We start from the raw sequence: 20,040 nt of genomic DNA on the forward strand, positions 1-20,040 counted from the left end.
AACTCCATTTTTTATCTATCCGGATCTATACGAGTAAATTTAACATCAATTTAATACAATTTACATTCAATTCAATTCAAGTCACATCTTAGGAAAAATTATTGTTTTGCCCCTATACTTTTAATTAATGATGATTTCGTCCCTAGGACCGGAAAATGAAATCCATGCAATTTACTCCTTATCCCAAGCCTAGATATTTTATATATATCAATAGAAGCCCATTAATTCCATGAAATTTTATAATTTTCCATGAATTCAACAACTTTTCAATTTAATCCTTAAATCATGATTTCATCCAAAATCCTTTAACAAAATTCCTTTAAGTATCCATCAACATCTCAATTTCATCATCTAATAACTAAAATCATATAAACTTATCAATGGTATCTTCCAACACTTTCAAAAAAATCAAAAACTAATTAAATGGTTAGTTGGACCTAATTGTAAAAGTCCCAAAACATAAAAATTTCAAGGAAAGAGCAAGAATTAAACTTACATGAAGCAAATATTGAAAAACCCAGCTTAAACCCTCTTCAATGGCTATTTTAAAACTAAAAAATGATGATGAAAATGTCTAAAATTTCAATTTCCCATTTATTTCACTTAAATTTTGCCCTTATTTCACATCAATTCCTTGATTTTTCTATGCTTATGCCGCCTAAGCCATCCCATGTGGGTCTAATTGCCCTTTTTGTCCTCCTTTATTTACTATTTAGGCTATTTAGTCACTATTTCTTTAATTAGCAAATTTTACACCTTTTTCAATTTAGTCCTTTTTAATTAATTAACTACCAAAACGTTAAAATTTTCTAACGAAACTTTAATACTATCTTAATAACACTTCGTAAATATTTATAAAAATATTTACGACTTGGTTTATAGGACCGAGATCTCGATACCTCTTTTCTAAATCACTTGGCCTAATAAAGCCTTATAAAACACAAATTACTAATTCAAAAATCTTTTAAAAACCACATTTGGCTCGTAAATATTAAATGATAAAAATTTACGAGCTTATTTTTTGGATTTGGTGGTCTTGAACCACTGTTTCCAGCATCACTAAAAATCGGGTTGTTACAATTGCGATGCCACTTATTGTATTGGCCTCGTCAAGATGATGAAGTTCCTCATCTTGTCGTGAGATTATAAGTCATTTCTCTTTGCAACATGGTATGTTCGGTGTTGCAACATTACATATTATTTCTACAATTCTAAATTTTCTTAAGCTGCAACTTTAAGTAATATCTAACATATACCAACCTTAATATCCTTCAGCCACACATACTTTTCCAATACACCTAATATTGAATTGAATCTCTATATGCACATGTAACAATTCATTTCTTATCACCATTTTCTTCAAATACTTAATCAATTTCTTTAACTAATCTAACATTCACAACATAAAGATACCAACATATAATGTTCATACATCTCATTTTAACCAGTAAGCCATTCATATATAATTTCTAAAACATCAAATACAACATCTAAGTTATAAGTAACATGCTATACCAACAAAACTTAACCTATTTGGTACATGCCAACTATTAACATAAGAGATGCACAAACATGGCTAAGTCGGGTTCTAATTTTGGATGTTGAAATGAACTTCCCACGATATGTTGGAAAACTAAGTTACCTACGCACAGAGAAAACAAAATCGTATGCTAAACGAAACACTCAGTGCTAATTCTACAATTCAAAGCAATATAACAAATTCATACAGATGCATATATCCTATTCATAATCTAACCCATGCTAACTCATGTAAAATGACTTCACTTTCATATAGCTATGTTTATATCAATTTACAAGCCAATTCATATACTTAAATATGATAAACTACCATTACCATATAAGTTATTCATATTCATTTATAAGTCTTAGAACACCACTTGAATTCATTCAAAACATGTATATAAACATCTTTAATTCCATGCTATCATTTAGAGAATTTGAGCATATAGCCTCGTTCATAATCAATCAACCCTCGAGGCTCATTTTTAACCTAATCATAGGGATTTTCACATATCTTCAAATTTCACATTTCATTTCATCCATTTACCATTTAGCCAGTTCACAAATTTTTAACCCTATTAACTTGACACGGACTCAGTCCAAACAACTAATAGAGTAACCAAATTCCAATTTCATTATACAACTCAATTTATACTTTATCATATAAACACATAATATAAAATGTTCCAACTCAATTTCATACCTATTGCATATATCAAGCAAGTCATTAAATTTTTATTCTATTCAATTTAGTCCCTACTTTGATATTCAATCTAAATCACATCAATTCAGCTCAAGAAATCATCAATACTCACCTCCAGCTCCATATAATGCAAAATGATACAAACACGCAAAAAATAATCAGTTCCTTAATTGTAGATTTACAAACCGAAAATTCTGAGTTACTCGTCGACAGCTTCGGATTTTCCTTTCTCTCTCAAAGAATTCGGGTCGATGTTAGCTACAAATTAACAAAAGACATGTGGCACTATCAATAATCAACCCATTCACAATCAAATACACATTTTATAATTTATTCAATTTAGTCCCTAAAATTGGGACTAACCTAACTTTCAATTTAAAGCTTCAAATTGAATTCTAATTTCACTATTATTCATTAGGGACCTCATATTTCTTATTTGTACAGTCAATTTTATAATTTATTTAGTTTGGTCTATTATGTACAAAACTATCAACTAACCTTTACAATTTAGTCATTTTTCACATCTAAGCTTAAAATCTATCAATTTAACACCTAAAAGCATTAAAATGCAATTAAAACTAAAATTAACTATAAAATCTATAAAGAGCATAAATATAACAAAAGACACTATAAAATACTCGAGAATATGCTTTTTAGGTGTTTAAAGAGCTTAATTTAACATATATAAATATGGTAGATCAATGAGAAGATTAAAAAAAAGTTATATCAATAGGTTATGTCAAAATGGGAGATAAATTATGATATATCTTTATGAAATCTCTTAATTGACCTTTAATTGATTATGTTTGTAACAAAATGGGCATGGTTTATATCTATGCTCTATCTTGAAGGGAGTGTTAGAAACATGTAGATCTGTAATTTGCTAATTACTAGGATTTAATTTTATTCCTTTTATTTACATTCCTTATATAGTAGGGTCTCACATGTATATATTGTTTGATGGTGTATCAAATATAGAATTTCATTCTTTTTTCTCCTTATGCCTTGCTATTTATCTTTTAGTATTTCATACAATTGGCACCATTATACACTTAATTATAACATTAAATTCATAAACCCTAAACTTACTAACTTAGGAGAAAGATGAATATCCATGATACTTACCTCAATGATTGCTCTACAACACTAAATCAAGCTACGATTAACTCCAACCCATCCTCAATCAAGCTTGGAAGTCCACAAATCAACATTTCACTATTTCTATACAACAAAAATACATTCAAAAAATTAATAAAAATTCTTTCCCATAACTTTTCTTAACAAATATCAAGCTAATCGAGACATAGGATGTCATTTCTTTCAGATAACCTAAGAGTAAAAATAAATTGAAAAGACAATTATAACTTTGGGATTAAAATATTATTTTTAACAATTAATCTAAGGTTTTGCTTGATAATTCGTTAAAAATTAAATCAATTAAAAATAATATTTTCAGTTTTTTTAAACCGGCTCAATGAGTCCTTTCTTCCGTGATTAACTGTTGGCGCCAGTCCTACTACATTACATTTTGTCTCTGTGGACCAAGGAGAAAGGGGGCTCAGCGGGAAGAGGATTGTACCATGAGAGAAGCAAGGAGGTCAACCTCTTTCAAATATACAACATGGATTCTGACAATGCAATGGAGTTAGGCTTTCATGCAGATCCGAATGAATCATCTTTTCCACGGAGGTAAATCATTGCCCGCTAGGCAAGAGGATAGCAAGTTACAAATTTTGTTTCGGTAGGACATGTATTTCTATTACTATGAAAGTAATAAATGAAGTAATTAATCGTGGGGTTACTATTATCATGTTTGTAGTGACGAACACGTCTAATAATTCATAATAAAAAAAACAACTGATATAGTTTTTCTATAAAAAAGTGAAAATATGATAATTAGATAAGGAACCATTTATCACTTAATGTAAAAAAAATTCAATTAATTTTTAACATTATATTATCATTTAAATATTTTATCTTTAAAATTTCAAATTTTACATTTATCAAATTGTTTAATTATATATTAATCTTAATTTTAAATAATATATCAAAAGTTTATAAATCAAATTCAATACTTTAATTTTTTTAACATTTAATTTTTGAATTTATTAAACAATACCTAAAAACATTTCACCGAGTTAGATATTTATATATAGGTTTGAACAGAAAATTCAAGCATGCATAACTCAAGCTCGACTTTCTTTCCATATGACCAATAAATGCGAAAACAGCGACAACTTGACTATTTAAAAGGCCTCTCAAGCCATTTTTGAACAAGAGCTTGTACTTTTTCATGTTCCAAAGACTTATACTTTCTTCTTTCCTTTCTTTTTTCAATATGTGGCCACCTCACATGATTTTGAATGTTCAAAACCATATCTTATATTTGACATTTGGTCTATGGATCTCACTAATTTTCTAACAAATCAAATTATAAAGCATTATAAACTATATATTGAAGCATTCCCTGAAATCAATCTCCTAAATTTGAGGGAGTGCTTTAGGACTTGGGATGCGTCAACTTTGACATTTATTATGTTTGGGTTGTAATATACCAAATCAAAATTATATGAGAAGAACTTTATAATAAAAAAAATTTATATGAATAACTTTGACATTTATTTTGCCACAAGGAAGTGATATAAAGGATTTCGAAAGTTGTAAGAAAGACTTTTTCCTCCTTGGCCTAAGTGTCAATAAATTGACTTGACCTGAACAACCACATAATTTCAGATGACTCCAAATTCTCTTTATTTAAGAAGGTTTGACAATAATATTCAAAGCTAGGTTTTGGCCTGTTATCATTGTTGATTCCAGAGATTTAAGAAACAAACTAAAATCATTTTGTTTTCTTCAAATACTCCACTTAGCAGCAACCTGTAGGGATTAGAAGATTGAATAAAGAAGATGAACATCGTCGTCCAAGCTTGTGCTGATAACAAGGACGAAGAAGAAGATGCTCCACTTCCTGGGTTTCGTTTCCATCCTACAGATGAAGAGCTTGTAGGGTTTTATCTTCAACGAAAAGTTGATAATAAACCCCTCAAAATCGACCTTATCAAACAGATTGATATCTACAAGTTTGATCCCTGGGATCTCCCAAGTATGTCCCATCTTACTACCTTTGATCTCATACGCATATCTTTTTCTTTTCTTTTCTTTTCTTTTATTTTCTTTTCTTTTTGAAATTATGTTTTAAGCTCTATCTTGGCTTCCATAATCAAAATGTCTGTAGTTAGCTAAATTATGCCCTAATACTCCATATGCCAATTTTAACTGTATACAGGTCAGCTACCCTTTTCCTAGTACTAGCAAATCACCTTGAAACCATTAAACATGATAGAAATTTGATAGGTTTTAAAATTTTTAACCTCAACTAGAGATGGAAACAAACCTTCAAATGGCCAAGTTTCCAAACTCTTGTTCATATGAAACGAAAATCGGTTTGTCTCTTATTGCGATGTTCATATAATATATAATGAAAATGAAAACATTCTTGTAATATCAAATAAAAAGAAATTTCAGCATCCATTTTTTTAAAAGAAAATGAAGTTCAGTAGGAATATGCGTTTAATTTGTTTGATTAATAATGAATGATTGCAGAAGCAAGCAGTCGTGAGGGAGAGATTGAATCATATTTCTTCTGCAGACGAGGAAGAAAGTATAGAAACAGCATTAGACCAAACAGAGTGACGGGATCAGGATTTTGGAAAGCAACCGGCATTGACAAGCCTATTTATTCAAATGGAGGATCAGCCTGCATCGGCCTAAAGAAAACCTTGGTATACTACCGTGGAACTGCAGGCAAAGGAACCAAAACTGATTGGATGATGCATGAGTTTCGCCTTCCCAATTCCACCCACACCAACGCTAGTAACGCCACCTTTTCCAACCCCAAGTCTCTTGCACTAGAAGAAGCTGTAAGAACAAGTACTAGCTTTATGATTCTCTTTGCTTCATATCCTTTTTCAACCACGGTAGCATTTAAACCCAAGGGATCAGTTTTTTTCCCCAAAAATAATGGTGAGTGAAGTCGTTTTTCTTAAAAGGTGGACTGGAGTGGAGTGTAGTTAATACAATTCCTTTTAGTGAATAATAACCTAACATATAATTATTAAATTCAATAGAAAAATATAAAAGATTTATAAATAAATACTAATAATTTTATTGAAATATTAATTTTAACTATTATAAATAAATATTAATAAATTTCAAATTTAAGGTCTAGGTTCTCGGATTTATATTTTAAGATTTTAACATATATTTATAATTAATTATTATTTAATTAGGCTTAATATATTATTTAGTACTTGAATTTGAATTTTTTATTGTGGTACTTATGTTCTTTTTATCCAATTTGATACATGTATTTGACGAAAGTTATATATTTTGATACTTAAAAGTAACAATGTTACCTTGTTAGTGTTTAGTTCGAGTTTTAGGTGGATTAAATAAAGTTAATTACTAATATTAGTAGGTTTGAATTTTCATGATTTTTTATTATAAAAAATTAGTGTTAATTACTGAACTTGTTGGTTTTGTGTTTAATTTATCAAATACAACTTAATGTATGTGATTTATTTGAGTTTTAGAGTTGATTTGATGAAAGTTAACAACTAATATTTAACTAGTTATAAGTTTTCATCAAATCAACTCTAAAACCCAAATCAAACACTAAAATCAACATTATTACCTTCAAGTGCCAAAATGTACAACTTTTATCAAATATAAGTACCACATTGGACCAAAAATAACAAAAGTACCACATTAAAAAAGTATCAAACTCAAGGACCAAATTATGTATTAACTCATTTAATTATGTCTAAATAAAGTTATTAGTTTTTATTTATAAGTCCTCCACTATTTTTTTTTTTGTTTTGTTTGATAATGAAATGGTGTGTTATTATTTATCAATAATACATAAAATTTATACATCAACAATGTATCAAATATTTTTTAGAGAAAAAATAACTATTAACATATAAATATAATTCTTTTTATTATTTTATAGCTCAACCCATTTTAAAGTAGTTTATAACTCTAACCAGAAAATGGTATTAAACTGATAATAGATGCTCATGGAAAGAACTAAAATAATTAATCTTTGACTATGTATAATTGTGTGGTTTTAGTTTTATTAGGTGCCTATATGCATGTATAGATTTTAGTCCGAATTATTTATGATTCTTCATTTGTTTATGAGTTATAATGATTTAATTCTACTTTATAGTTGTTCCAACATGTAATATAAGCATTTGTACTCGTAAAAGTTTATTTTTTACAATTAAAAAAAAAAAAGATGAGGCCAAACGAGGTTGATATAGATATATTCAAGGTTTTATAAAGGTGGTGGTATTAAAATTTCAAGGGCGAGGGGAAGGCAAAGTAGTGGAGAGCATGGTGGTTGTGGATTTTGCAATATCCAATTCCGCTCTGCTTCATTGCTCACTCTATAATACCATTTTAGATGGAACATACGATTTTATTGTCATTTGAATTGTGCATCAGTGTTGAATAAAAAAAAAATGACTATAAAATCGTGTTTGCAATTGAGGATCTTGTATTTACCAAGTATTCATTCATGGGATGAAGTTGTTTTAATGTTTCATATACTTTGCTGAGATTGCAGGAAGTGTGGACTATATGTCGAATTTTCAAGCGAAGCGTATCGCATAGAAAGTACACTCCAGATTGGAGAGAAATCGCCTCAAACCGCACTTCAACTGCCACACCAAGCCCCCAAATTATCTGCAGCATGGGATTGGGATCCAACATTCATGAGACTTACATCGCTTTTGGCTCTCCACTTGTTCAAAGCTGTGATGAGAAGCCGGGGTTCAGTGGTATGAATGGAAGAAACCAGTGGCATGCAGAGCAATTGAGCATTGCTCAACCTTCATCAATGGCGTCATCTTCAAGCTTTTCAAGTTGTCCAGGAAATAATGATTTCTTTACTCTTGCAAACTGGGATGAGCTCAAATCAGTTGTAGAGTTTGCTTTTGATCCCTTTAGTGTGTAAATAATGGTTTTATAGGTTACAGTTGAATTAGTTTTAATGAGATTTGTATTAGTTGAAATTGCCAAACATCAATATATATACCCTGACTTGGCATTGAAGGAATATTAAGGTCAATTTCTTTTCTTTATATATGAATTGAAAACTTTATTTTTTAGGGTAAACTATAAAATTAATCACTTTTGTTTGCCTCAAATTACATTCTAGTCGCTTATGTTTGAAACGTTACGTTTTAGTCACTTACGTTATTGTTTTGTTACAAAGTGGTCCGTTAAGCTTTGTTACCTCCCTAATAGTGGTCCTACGTGGCAGTCCAAATGAGTTTTAAATGCCAACTTAGATGCCGTACGTGATAGTCCAAATTAAATTTATTTAATTAAAAATCTATTTCCATCCCGGCTGGACATCCAAGTTGGCATTTAAAACTCATTTGGACTGCCACGTAAAACTACCGTTAGGGAGGTAACAGAGTTTAACAGTAAAGTGACCACTTCGTAACAAAATTATAACATAAGTAACTAAAACGTAATATTTCAAAAATAAGTGACTAAAAATGTAATCTAAACAAACAAAAGTGACTATTTTTTTATAATTTATCTTATTTTTAATATCTTTTCTTTTATTAAAGGTTTAGTATTTAAGCTTGACACATTTTTAATTTAATATCTAAATTTGACTTTTTTAATGATTGAAATGATTATATCATCAATTTTCGATTTAATTAATTCAATCAATTTAACAATCAATTCAACCGTATAAAAATTAAAAATTAAAAAAATCAAGTGTAATAAATCTTTTAAATAAAATATAATATGTTATTTGATAAACAATAAAGAAGCAACAAAATATCTAATAAATTCATAGTGAATGCCAACTAGAGTTTATGGTTCCAACTTTCAACTTTATTCCTTCTATAAGAAATTGAAACTTTCTTTAAAAAAAATAAAAATCCACTTACAAATGCCTCTATCTATTATCATTCTTTTTTTTTTTATGTTAAAATCATTTACCCACCTTGATCTTCAAAAAATCTATCTACCATCATTCTTTTACTTTGATCTTAAAAAAAATAAAAAAATAAAAAGGCTGAAGCAGAGCAGTGAAGCAGCAGTCACCATTACAGCAACAGCAAGCAGAGGCAGATCTGAAGAAGCAGAGGGCTGACGACCGACAGGTTGGGTGGTGGACCTTAAGTGTGTGTAGTACTGGGGGCTGAAGTGAGTGAGGGACTGAGGGCAGACTCTCAGCTTTGTTTTGATTTAGACTTCACTTGAGTGACGTTAGTAGTCTGTTCCTTTTGTTTTTCTTCAGGTCACTCTTTCTTTTTCTTTTAAAAGATTATTTGGGCCAAATTTTTTTAAAAAAACTCGGGCTTTGGCGTATATTGGGCTGGTTTGGCCCATTTTCCGGATTGGCCCAGGCTAAATTGGCCCAGGACTTTTAAAAACCGGTCCAACCGGTTTTTCCGGTCCCAGGTCACGGTCCAATCTTGGTTTTTTCTGTTTTCGGTCTAATCGAATTTTTGAGTGTATCTGGATTGATTGTCCGACTAGCTCTCAATCTAATCTGCTAGTCCAGTTCCGAAATCATAGTTATTTTTTTAATTTGGTACTTAATCTCTTTTTCTTCATTTGATTCGGCATTTGAATTTGTCAAACTTTATACAAATTACTTTAATATATTAACAATATTATATTTTTATAAGGTAGCAACATAATTAATGTATGATCAACATGTGGTAAATGACATGATATTTTTTGTATTTTAAAATTACTTTTAATTTGATTTATTTGTTTCATTTTATTTATTTAAAATAATTAATTTGTTTTATTTTAGGTTTTTAAATTATTGTTTTCTTAATCAATATTATTTCGTTAAACATTGCTTCATGCATAATTTTTTAACATGAATTTTCTTTAATATTAACAATATTTTTATAGCATAACACAAATTTTTAACATTGTCATAGTGCGTTTGGTGTGAGTATTATTTTTACACATATTTTAGTATATGAGTTAGCAATAAATTAACTCAGTTGGTAATATTTAGCCCACTATTTACTTTTAGCTAAGAGAGGAAAATTTTCATTTATTTTAAAGAGGCCTTATTTTTACAAGAAATTTTACTTAATTTTGTAGTTTCAAGTTTAAATATTTACTAATTATTCTTTATTTTATGTGTAACTATTGTAATACATGTGTGACAAATAAGATTTTTCCTCATATTATTACACTGGTAGCCAAACGAGACATTAATGTTTCGGAGTAATTTGCATAACATTTAACAATTTTAGGTATCAATTTGAACCTAAAAAAAACTTAAACACTAAATTAGTAAAAAGTATCAAGTTCAAGTACCAAATCCGGCCAAAAAAATTAAATATCAAATTAAGGAAAAATGTCAAATTCGTATACCAAATATTTGGTAAAAACATGGGTATTTTTGAGGAATATAAAAAGTCAAGATAACAACTCCACATGCAGACAAGAAGGTATCTAATAATGATATAAGATAGAAACTGTTGTTGAATAGAAGAAAAATCAATGCAGTAAAACCGAAAAGATCAAAATGTAAAATTTGAGTGGCACCTAAAGTCACCATTGATGACAAATTAGCATGCATTTTCCCATCTTGCCATTGTTTTTCCGGCTTTAATACATTTTTCTCGGAAATTTTCCACTTCTAATTTATTTGAATGTGAACTTTTTAAGGGTAAACATGCCAATGGCACTACCCTTGTAGTTGATGGTGGAGTTTGCCTAGCCATGTACGTCCAAATGCTCACGGAGACTGTGAACACGAGTGATCACATGTTTAACTATTTCTTTTAACTGTTAAAAAATAGTAATGGGAGTTTAGTATTATTTTTAAAAAGTATTTTTAAGATAAAAAATATTGTTAAAGAAGGTGTTTTTAAATTTTTTAAAAGTACGTTTAAGATAAAAACAACATGTTTTGCAAAAGTATTTTTTTGTTAGAAGTAAAAGTAAAAAAATTTAACTTTTATTTAAAAGTGTATTTTAGTTTAAAAATGTTTCTGAAAAATAATACTAAACTGAAGTTAAGGGAGGATGAAGAGATTATCCAAATGATCAAAACTATAAATGGAGATGAAAAAACATCAAAGATTCTTAAAGGCTTCACTGATGAGCTGGTTGTTTTGGGGTTTTGGTATTGGGATGGCCATGTAATGTTAATAGCAGCAATGAAGTGAAAAAGAAAGAGAAGGAGAAAAATATTTGGACTAATTATAGGGAGGTCTTAAAATTTAGTCAAAAGTTGACAAAAGAAAAAGGGTTACGTAACAATCACTCAATGGGCTAATGCGACGCGTCAACAATCTATTAGAGGAAAACTAAATTTTTAACGAAAGTGATTAATTCACACAATTATTTTATTTAAAGTGGTTAAATTGAAAAAATAGAATGACTAAAATAAGACAATTCCTATTTTAGAATGACTACAAGTGTAATTTACCTAGAATTAAAAGTAAAGTATTTAAAAAATAATATTAAAAGAAATAAAATAAAATAAAACATTTAAATTTTTTTCACATTAACAGATATGTTTCATAAAAATAAAAAAAAAATAAAAAAAGGAAAAAATCTTCACTTAGTGCAGTTTTGTCAACTTTTTGGTAGTCCAAAATTGGACAATTGACAATGACATTAGGGGAAAAAACAAATATCAAATCACCATCCAAGGCACAACTAAGTACCCCCTTATTTAAGAAACATAGTCATTAGCAGTCTTGAAATGTGTTGTAAGCACAATATTTTACTCAAGTCCGACCACTTTCCTCAAATGCAAAACAAAGCCATAGATTTTCTGTTGATCTGGCAGAGACTTGGAAACACTGTCTTTCTCCATGCACCTTTTAGCCCATGCAATTAACTAGGGGCACTCTCTTTCAATGCTAAAATTCCCACACTTTTCATAGGCATAAAACCAGCTGTAAAATGGAACCAACACAACATCAACGTAACCAAGATTCTCCCCACCAAAATAATCCTTGTTACTCAAATCTTCTTCCTTGTACTCGTATTTTATCCCTTTCACCGCCAAAGCAGTCCTTACTCTCATCCCAAAGGGACTTGGCCAGAAATCCAACAATACTACATTTTCATCTCCCTTTTTTTCAAACTCAAAACAAATTCAAAATTTGAACTCTTTCTATTAAGGTTCTAATGTATGAAACTGAAGGGTTTTGGCATTGTGTTCATAGACAAAGAGTTTAGAGTAATTGGGATCGTCTCATTTGACTTTCCTGATTACAAATAAATGATTTGTGAAAAATAATATATATATATATATATATATATATATCTCAAAAAGTGATTTTTTTTTTAATTTCTTATATATTCTGATTGGGTTTTTTTTACCACAATAATATAAAAAATTTAAATATTAATATGGGATAGTCAAATAATTATTTTCATAATTAGGTAAAATGAACAATGTACACATGCTCAGGCGGCACCAATTTCCCCTACCACCAATGATTGAAGCAATGGTTAATTTTTTTTTTTAAATTAGGTTGCCGCCTAAGCAATTGACGATACCAATATCTTTCACCCTAAAAATATTGTATATTGTATAATGTTAAACCATATAAAAATTATTTGTCATTGGTGCCACCAAAGTGCCTAATATATTAATATATCAATAAATCGTCAATCATGGGTCTGAGTTCTAATATCTGAATATTTCAACTTTATTTTTTCTCTTTTGTTTAAAATATTTATATTATTATATTATTTCCATTATTATAAAAGGACCCCCACAGATTCATTCATTGATTCGAAAGAAGAAAAAAAACAACCGAGTTCCCCAGCTGAAGGCCCCCGAAAAAATCAAGAAGAAACGGTATGATTTTTTTTATAGTATTAGTTATATTTTTTTTTTTGAAATAAATCTCAGATTGGGCTATATAAAAATTATGAAATTACATAAAAGTTCAATAACATAAAAAGAAAACAAGACCCATTGATCAGACTAGGCCCACCAGAATGAAAAACAAAACGATAATAATAAAAAAAAGGAAACCTAAGCACCTAGGAAATGAAAAAAGGAAACAAATCTGCAGCACATTAATTACAGCCGTTTCCTCTGCCCAATCAGTCTCAAAAGTCTAAAACGCGTCTTGTCCCTTCATTTTCTATTCTCCTTCAAGACGTTTCGAAAAACCAAGAGCTTAGTATAATCACTCTGAAATCTGCTCTACTCCGAAACCATCCCTCCATTTCTCCCTTAACCTGCTTCAGTCTGGTTCTCTCACCCTTTCGATTTCTTCTTGAATCTCTGCGACTCCAGGGACTCGTCCGACCAGGTAATCTCCTCTGTTGCTTTTAAACGCTTCAGATGCTAGAATATGCGCAAGGCTATTTGTAGATCTTGGGATATGATCGAACTTACATTCCTTAAAGTTTACCAAAAGCTAATGAATATCATGAATAAACGCACTAACCAGTGATTTATCTGGGTTTTTCGTTTTACACTTCTTTATTACTGATAACGAATCTCCTTCAATAATAACTCTGTCCCACTTCATGTGAACGCCGATCTGGAGGGCTTTCCTGCATGCGATTGCTTCCGCTCCAAAGGCTGACGAAACCCATTGATGAACCTCCGAACAAGATAAGAGAACTGAACCCTCTTTGTCTCTGACCACAACTCCTATAGCCGCTTTATTTTGTCCTCTTTCATAAGCTGCATCAAAATTGATTTTGACAAATCTGTTCGTTGGTTTTACCTATTTATTCACAGTTATGGAAGTTTGTCGACTAGTTTTATCAACTGAATCTAACTCTAAAATGTAACTATTAACAAATCTCCCTATTTTTTTGCAGATTTGCCTCCTTTATTATGTAATCTGTTGTTTCTATCACCCCAAATAGCCCAAACTGCAACACAAAAAATTCGACGGTGGGATGCTAAACACTGTGAAAAAACCCAGGTTAACCACTGTTGAAACCCCATCTGGTTATCCTGCATATAACTATGAAATGATAACTCTCTCCACACTAATATTGTAACAGGGCATTCTCGAAAAAGATGTTCCATGGATTCAGATCCAGAACCACACCGAGGACACATTGAATTACTAGTTAGTCGTCTAAGTAGCATATTAACGCGAGTAGCTAGGAAATTCCACGAGATCTTCTAAACTGTAATTTTAATTTTTGAAGGTAGATCGAGAAGTCATAGTTTCCTGTAGAAGTCCTTATAGTGATCTTGTAAAGCATAAGCTCTAGGATCATTTGCAGTATTTTGTAATAGTTTATAGGCGCTACGTACTGTGAACTCCCCCGACGCTTCAGCACTCCAAACTTGAAAATCTTCGTGTGGTCTTTCAGCCAGCGGGATACTGAGAATCATCTCGGCTACATCCTCCGAGAAGGTATACTCTATCAACTCCTGTTTCCATGTTCTACTGTTTGAATCAATTAATTCCGCAACCTTACTAACATTCAAAATCATATTCAAATCTGGTAGTCTATCATGCGGTAAAACTGGAATCCAATTATCACGACTAATCGAAATATTTGTACCTGTTCCCACCCTCCAACATAATCCCTCAGCTAAGACACCCTTAGTCGCCCAAATACTTTTCCATATATACGAAGCGTTATTTCCCAAATTTGAATTTAAAAAATCAACTTTTGGAAAATACTTTGCTTTTAATACTTTTGCTACTAAAGAATTTGGGTTGTTCAAGATACGCCACCCCTGTTTAGCTAAAAAGGAAATATTAAACTGAGCCATATTTCTGAATCCCAATCCACCCTCATCTTTAGGACGGCATAAATACTTCCATTGACACCAATGGATACCTCTTCTTTTATGCGCTTTCTGCCACCAGAACTTAGCAAATATGTTTTCAAATTCTCCACAAAGAGTCTTTGGTAATAAGAAACATGACATAGCATAGGTAGGAATGGCCTGTAACACTGATTTAATAAAGATTTCTTTACCACCTTGGGATAACCATCTAGTGCTCCATCCCTCAATCCTAGTAAAAATCTTCTCTTTTAACTGTTGAAAGGATTCCTTCTTCTTTTGACCAACCATGTTCGGAAGCCCCAAGTAACGTTCTAAATTTGTTGAAATCCGCACCCCCAGCTTTGCGGTTGCTTCTTCCTTCTTATCCTCAGCTGTATTCATACTAAAGAATATTGAAGACTTATTGAAATTAACACATTGCCCAGAGCACTTTCCATATTCCTTCAAATATCATTTAATATTCTAGCACCCCTATCCGATGGTTCCCCGAACAGAATACAGTCATCTGCAAAAAGAAAATGTGTAATTTATGGTCCACTTCTGCTCCCTTTGCACCTTTTAGCATTCTCACCGTTGAAGCCAATCTCATCAAGGATGATAATCCTTCACTACATATAAAAAATAGAACAGGACTCAAAGGATCCCCTTGGCGTAATCCTCTAGTTGGTGAAAAGGTTCTTCCACTTCTTCCATTGATATTAACTGCATAGGATGTTATGGAAACACAATTCAAAATCAGCCTGACCCACTCTGATGCAAAACCCATTCGTAACATTACGTCCTTCAAATATCCCCACTCAACCCTATCATAGGCTTTGCTCATATCAATTTTTACTGCCATATATCCTTTTTTTCCTGTACGCTTCTGCCGGAAGGTGTGCAAGATCTCATAAGCTAGTAGCACGTTGTCCGTTATAAGCCTTCCCGGAACAAATGCACTTTGAGTTGCATCAATACATCTTCTAATATCTCGTTGAAGTCGATTAGCAATCGTTTTTGCTACCATTTTGTAAATTACCGAACATAAACTAATGGGTCTGAAGTTAACAATACTTGTCGGATTTGGGATTTTTAGAATCAGTACAATATCTGTATGATTAAAAGAACCAAAACTGGCACCGTTATTTAAGATATCCAAACAGAAATTTGTTGTTTCCTTACCTACAATATGCCAGAATTTCTAAAAGAAAATAGTTGGAAAATCGTCATGTCCTGGGGCTTTTGTAGGTCCCATTCCCTTTAATGCCTTATATAATTCATCTGCTGTAAACATTGCCATTAGCTCTCTATTGGTAGCAGTCGAAATATTTTCCTTTATACCCGATAACAGATGTGAACAATCTCCCAGGTCTTCTAAATGACAATATTCTAGCTCCTCTCTAAATGCATGCATTCTGCTCTCGTCTCTTGGGGCACCCCCACACTTCTCATAAGAATACAAGATCTCATTAAAGTCACCACTAACCAGCCATGGGTAATTTTTATCAAGTCCCAAAGTCATCAATAGATCCCATGAAACGTTCTTATTATAGACATATGGAGAACCATAAAACCCTATAAATCTCCACTCTTCTTTAACCTGCTCCTCTTTAACCAAAACGTCAATGTGGTTTTTAGAAAAACTCCGTAAACTAATTATCAAATCTCCTTTCCAAGCTAAGCATAAACCTCCTTTTGAGCCTTCAGCCTCAACATCAATTCCATTCATAAAACCGCAACTCCGTCTAACCTTTTCCATCTTCTGTTTATTAACTTTAGTCTCCATTAAGAAGACCACTTGGGGATTATGCTGCTTTAGGAAAAGACGCAGCCTTTTAACAGCTCATGGACTCCCCAATCCACGAACATTCTAACTTACAATTTTCATTGCATCCGGTCGGCTTGCCTATTGGAAGCCGCCGATCTCATTATGTCTTGTACTTCATTTTGCTCAACATTGTCTGTCATCTTCACTGAAGGACCAGTGTCATAATCCTCTTGAGTATTTCGTTTCAGCCTTTTAATTCCATCTCTGTTAACACTTTCTTGAAAACAACTTATCAAATCTGTATCTAATGACTTCCTCTTTCTCATGTAACTTTCAGCTTTTGTTTTTATTGCGCCAGTTTGTACTCTTCTCGTCATCTCTCGCCCTTCCTATAGACTTAAATTTTCCTGTGAACCTCCCACCTCAGTGTATCCGTCCTCAGCATGTTTTATACTATTAGACGTCTTCTTTTCCCCTCCAATGTAAGAGCTTTGCACCCCCGTTTGCTTCATCAAACTATTAAATTTCATACTTTCTTTTCCAATTAATCTTGATTCTACTTTTAATGCTACCGAGTAAGGAGGATTTTCGCTAACTTTACTTTTCTTTGCAGGTGGTATCTGAGTGCAATTACTCATCTCATGCCCCATTCTTCCACATCCAAAACAGAACAATGGCAGATTTTCATACTTAAAAGGGATCCAAATTTTACTAACATAATTAGTATAGACAAAAATACCTCTTCTAAGTGGTTTCTGGGCATCTAAATTGATTCTGAGTCGACAAAATTTCTCACTAACTTCAGATCTGAGAACCCCACCAAACGTTCCACCAATAGCATGCAGTAAATCTTTCTTATCGAATTTTGGAGAACACGATTCAATTTTTATCCAAAACGGGGATAAAGTAAGCTTGATCTGATCCCTCTCCATCGCTTGGCATAGTCTGTCAAACAGAATTAAATTTTTTCGAAAACGCCAAGGCCTCCCCTCCAAAATCAATTCTAGATCTTCTTCCAACTCAAAAATTATTAGAAATAAATTTTGACCCACCACCTGGATCTCAAACTTCTTCCTTATCTTCCATATATCTTTCATATGAGCCCTAAAGCTATCTGGGTTATACATCTTTTCTGTCCAAACCGTACATATCAATGTAGGTTTAGAATTTGGTACCACCATCGAGCTTTTGACTGATAACTGAACTAGTTCTTCGGCAAGAAGAGAGATCTCATCCCTCCTCTCTCGGTCGTCGCCACCACTTGCTTCCATCCAAGCCGCAGCAGTTACTGCTTTCTCTAGGACTTCTAAGCAAAGAACTCTTGGGAATAGAGAGTAGTATTAGTTATATTTTAGCAATAGTTTATTTGTGTTAAATATTTATTGATATATTATTTGATAAGATTAGTATTAAGGTATGTTAACTGTTAGAATTAAGTGACCCAAATCCTTATTTAAATAAAATACTGTGGTAAAATAAAATAAAAGTAAAATCCCCATAGAATTATACTTCTTTTATTTTATTTTAGAATAAGGTTTTTACACTTTATTAAACTCCATCTATTTGATATTATTAGAATAAGGAGTTTCACTCCTATTAGAATAAGGTTTACAAGCCTATAATAAGCATAGTCTACTCCTCTTGTAATTAATTCGAATTCGACATAGTAAATTTTCTTCTCCTCTGCCCGTGGTTTTTTTCCCGAAAGGGTTTCCACGTAAAATCTGTGTGTTCTTTATTTTTCTATTTCTATTTTTTTTCTTTGCGATATATTGTACAAATTTGTATCCGAGCTTCTGGGTTGTTCATTTCAATCACGGTAATGACGTCTTTAAAGTATGAAATTCTGCTGTTGGATCGCAACACCAAATTCGCATTGTGGCAGATAAAGATGTAAGCAGTTCTTGCACTGATGGACTTAGAGGAAGCCCTACTATAGGTAGATAAGATGCCTTCAACATTGACGGAGGAAGAGAAGAAGCGCAAGGATCGAAAGGCGTTAACACAGGTACATCTGCATTTGTCTAACGAATTTTTGCAGGATGTGATGAAGGAAAGGACCACCGCTGGATTATGGAAGAGGTTGGAACAGATATGTATGTCGAAAACTCTAACTAGCAAGCTACATATAAGCATCGTCTTTATGCTCATCATTTGGAAGAAGGTGCATCTGTGCACGAACACTTAACAGTGTTCAAAGAAATTCTCTCAAACTTGGAGGCCATGGAGGTTCAGTATGATAAGGAAGATCTAGGGTTGATTCTACTTTGTTCGTTTCCCCCGTCTTATTCAACCTTTAGAGATACGATTTTATATAGCCGCAATTCTCTCACAGTTGATGAGGTTTATGATTCTTTAACCTTGTATGATAAGATGAAACATCTTGTGGTTAGAACCGACTCTTAGGGAAAGGGTCTTATTGTTCGTGGGAGACAAGATCTGAATGTTGATGATGATCATGGAAGGACACATGAACGGAATCTTCGCAGTAAATCTAAGGGTAGATCGAAGTCTTCAAACAGAGGTAAAACTTGTAACTTTTGCAAGAAGAAAGGACACATTAAATCTGAGTGTTATAAGCTACAGAATAAGATCAAAAGGGAGGCTACGAATCAAAATGGAAAACAAATAGAAAATTCTGGTAAAGTTGATGTTGTAGAAGACTACAGCGATGGTGGACTTCTAGTCGTTTCTGTCAACAATTCTAAAGCGAGTGAGGAGTAGATCCTTGATTCGGGTTGTACCTTCCACATGAGTCCCAATCGGGATTGGTTTACAACTTACGAAATAGTGTCTGAAGGTATTGTTTTGATGGGAAATAATGCTTCATGTAGAATGGAAGGTGTTGGAACAATTAAAGTTAAGATGTTCGATGGAGTCGTCAAAACACTTAGTGACATATGACATGTTCCAAATTTAAAGAGAAATTTAATTTTGTTGAGTACTTTTGATTTAAAAGGGTACAAATACATAGCTGAAAGTAGGGTTTTGAAGATTTCCAAAGGTTCCCTCATTGTGATGAAAGGGCAGAGAAAGACTGCCAAGTTATATGTTTTGCAGGGTTTTACTGTTACTAGTGATGCAGCTGTCTCATCCTCTTCCTTATCAGATGATGATATTACTAAACTTTGGCATATGCGCCTAGGGCATATGAGTGAGAATGACATGGAATAATTGAGCAAAAGAGGACTTCTTGATGGGCAAGGAATGTGCAAACTGAAGTTCTGTGAGACTGTATTTTTAGAAAGCAAAAGAGAGTTCGATTCACCA

General features: G+C 32.1%; 1 protein-coding gene, 1 long non-coding RNA gene and 1 pseudogene across 2 annotated transcripts; 2 read left to right on the forward strand and 1 right to left on the reverse strand.

The window, feature by feature from the left end:
• The first annotated feature begins 5,017 nt into the window (after positions 1-5,017).
• On the forward strand, positions 5,018-8,390 carry LOC105766255 (transcription factor JUNGBRUNNEN 1). The gene is made up of 3 exons (XM_012585635.2): positions 5,018-5,327; positions 5,828-6,144; positions 7,854-8,390. Exons 1-3 carry the CDS (start codon positions 5,132-5,134, stop codon positions 8,241-8,243), a joined length of 903 nt encoding a protein of 300 aa, XP_012441089.1. The 5' UTR covers positions 5,018-5,131; the 3' UTR covers positions 8,244-8,390.
• A 3,533-nt stretch (positions 8,391-11,923) lies between these two features.
• On the reverse strand, positions 11,924-12,395 carry LOC105767100 (probable glutathione S-transferase parA; annotated as a pseudogene).
• Positions 12,396-13,347: 952 nt separating this feature from the next.
• On the forward strand, positions 13,348-18,017 carry LOC128041402 (uncharacterized). Its single transcript, XR_008196419.1, has 4 exons — positions 13,348-13,569; positions 13,810-14,196; positions 14,279-14,640; positions 17,384-18,017. It is a non-coding gene; the product is annotated as an uncharacterized LOC128041402 (long non-coding RNA).
• The last annotated feature ends 2,023 nt before the right edge of the window (positions 18,018-20,040 follow it).

This window comes from Gossypium raimondii, chromosome 5, assembly GCF_025698545.1.
Source record: "Gossypium raimondii isolate GPD5lz chromosome 5, ASM2569854v1, whole genome shotgun sequence".
NCBI lineage: Eukaryota > Viridiplantae > Streptophyta > Magnoliopsida > Malvales > Malvaceae > Gossypium > Gossypium raimondii.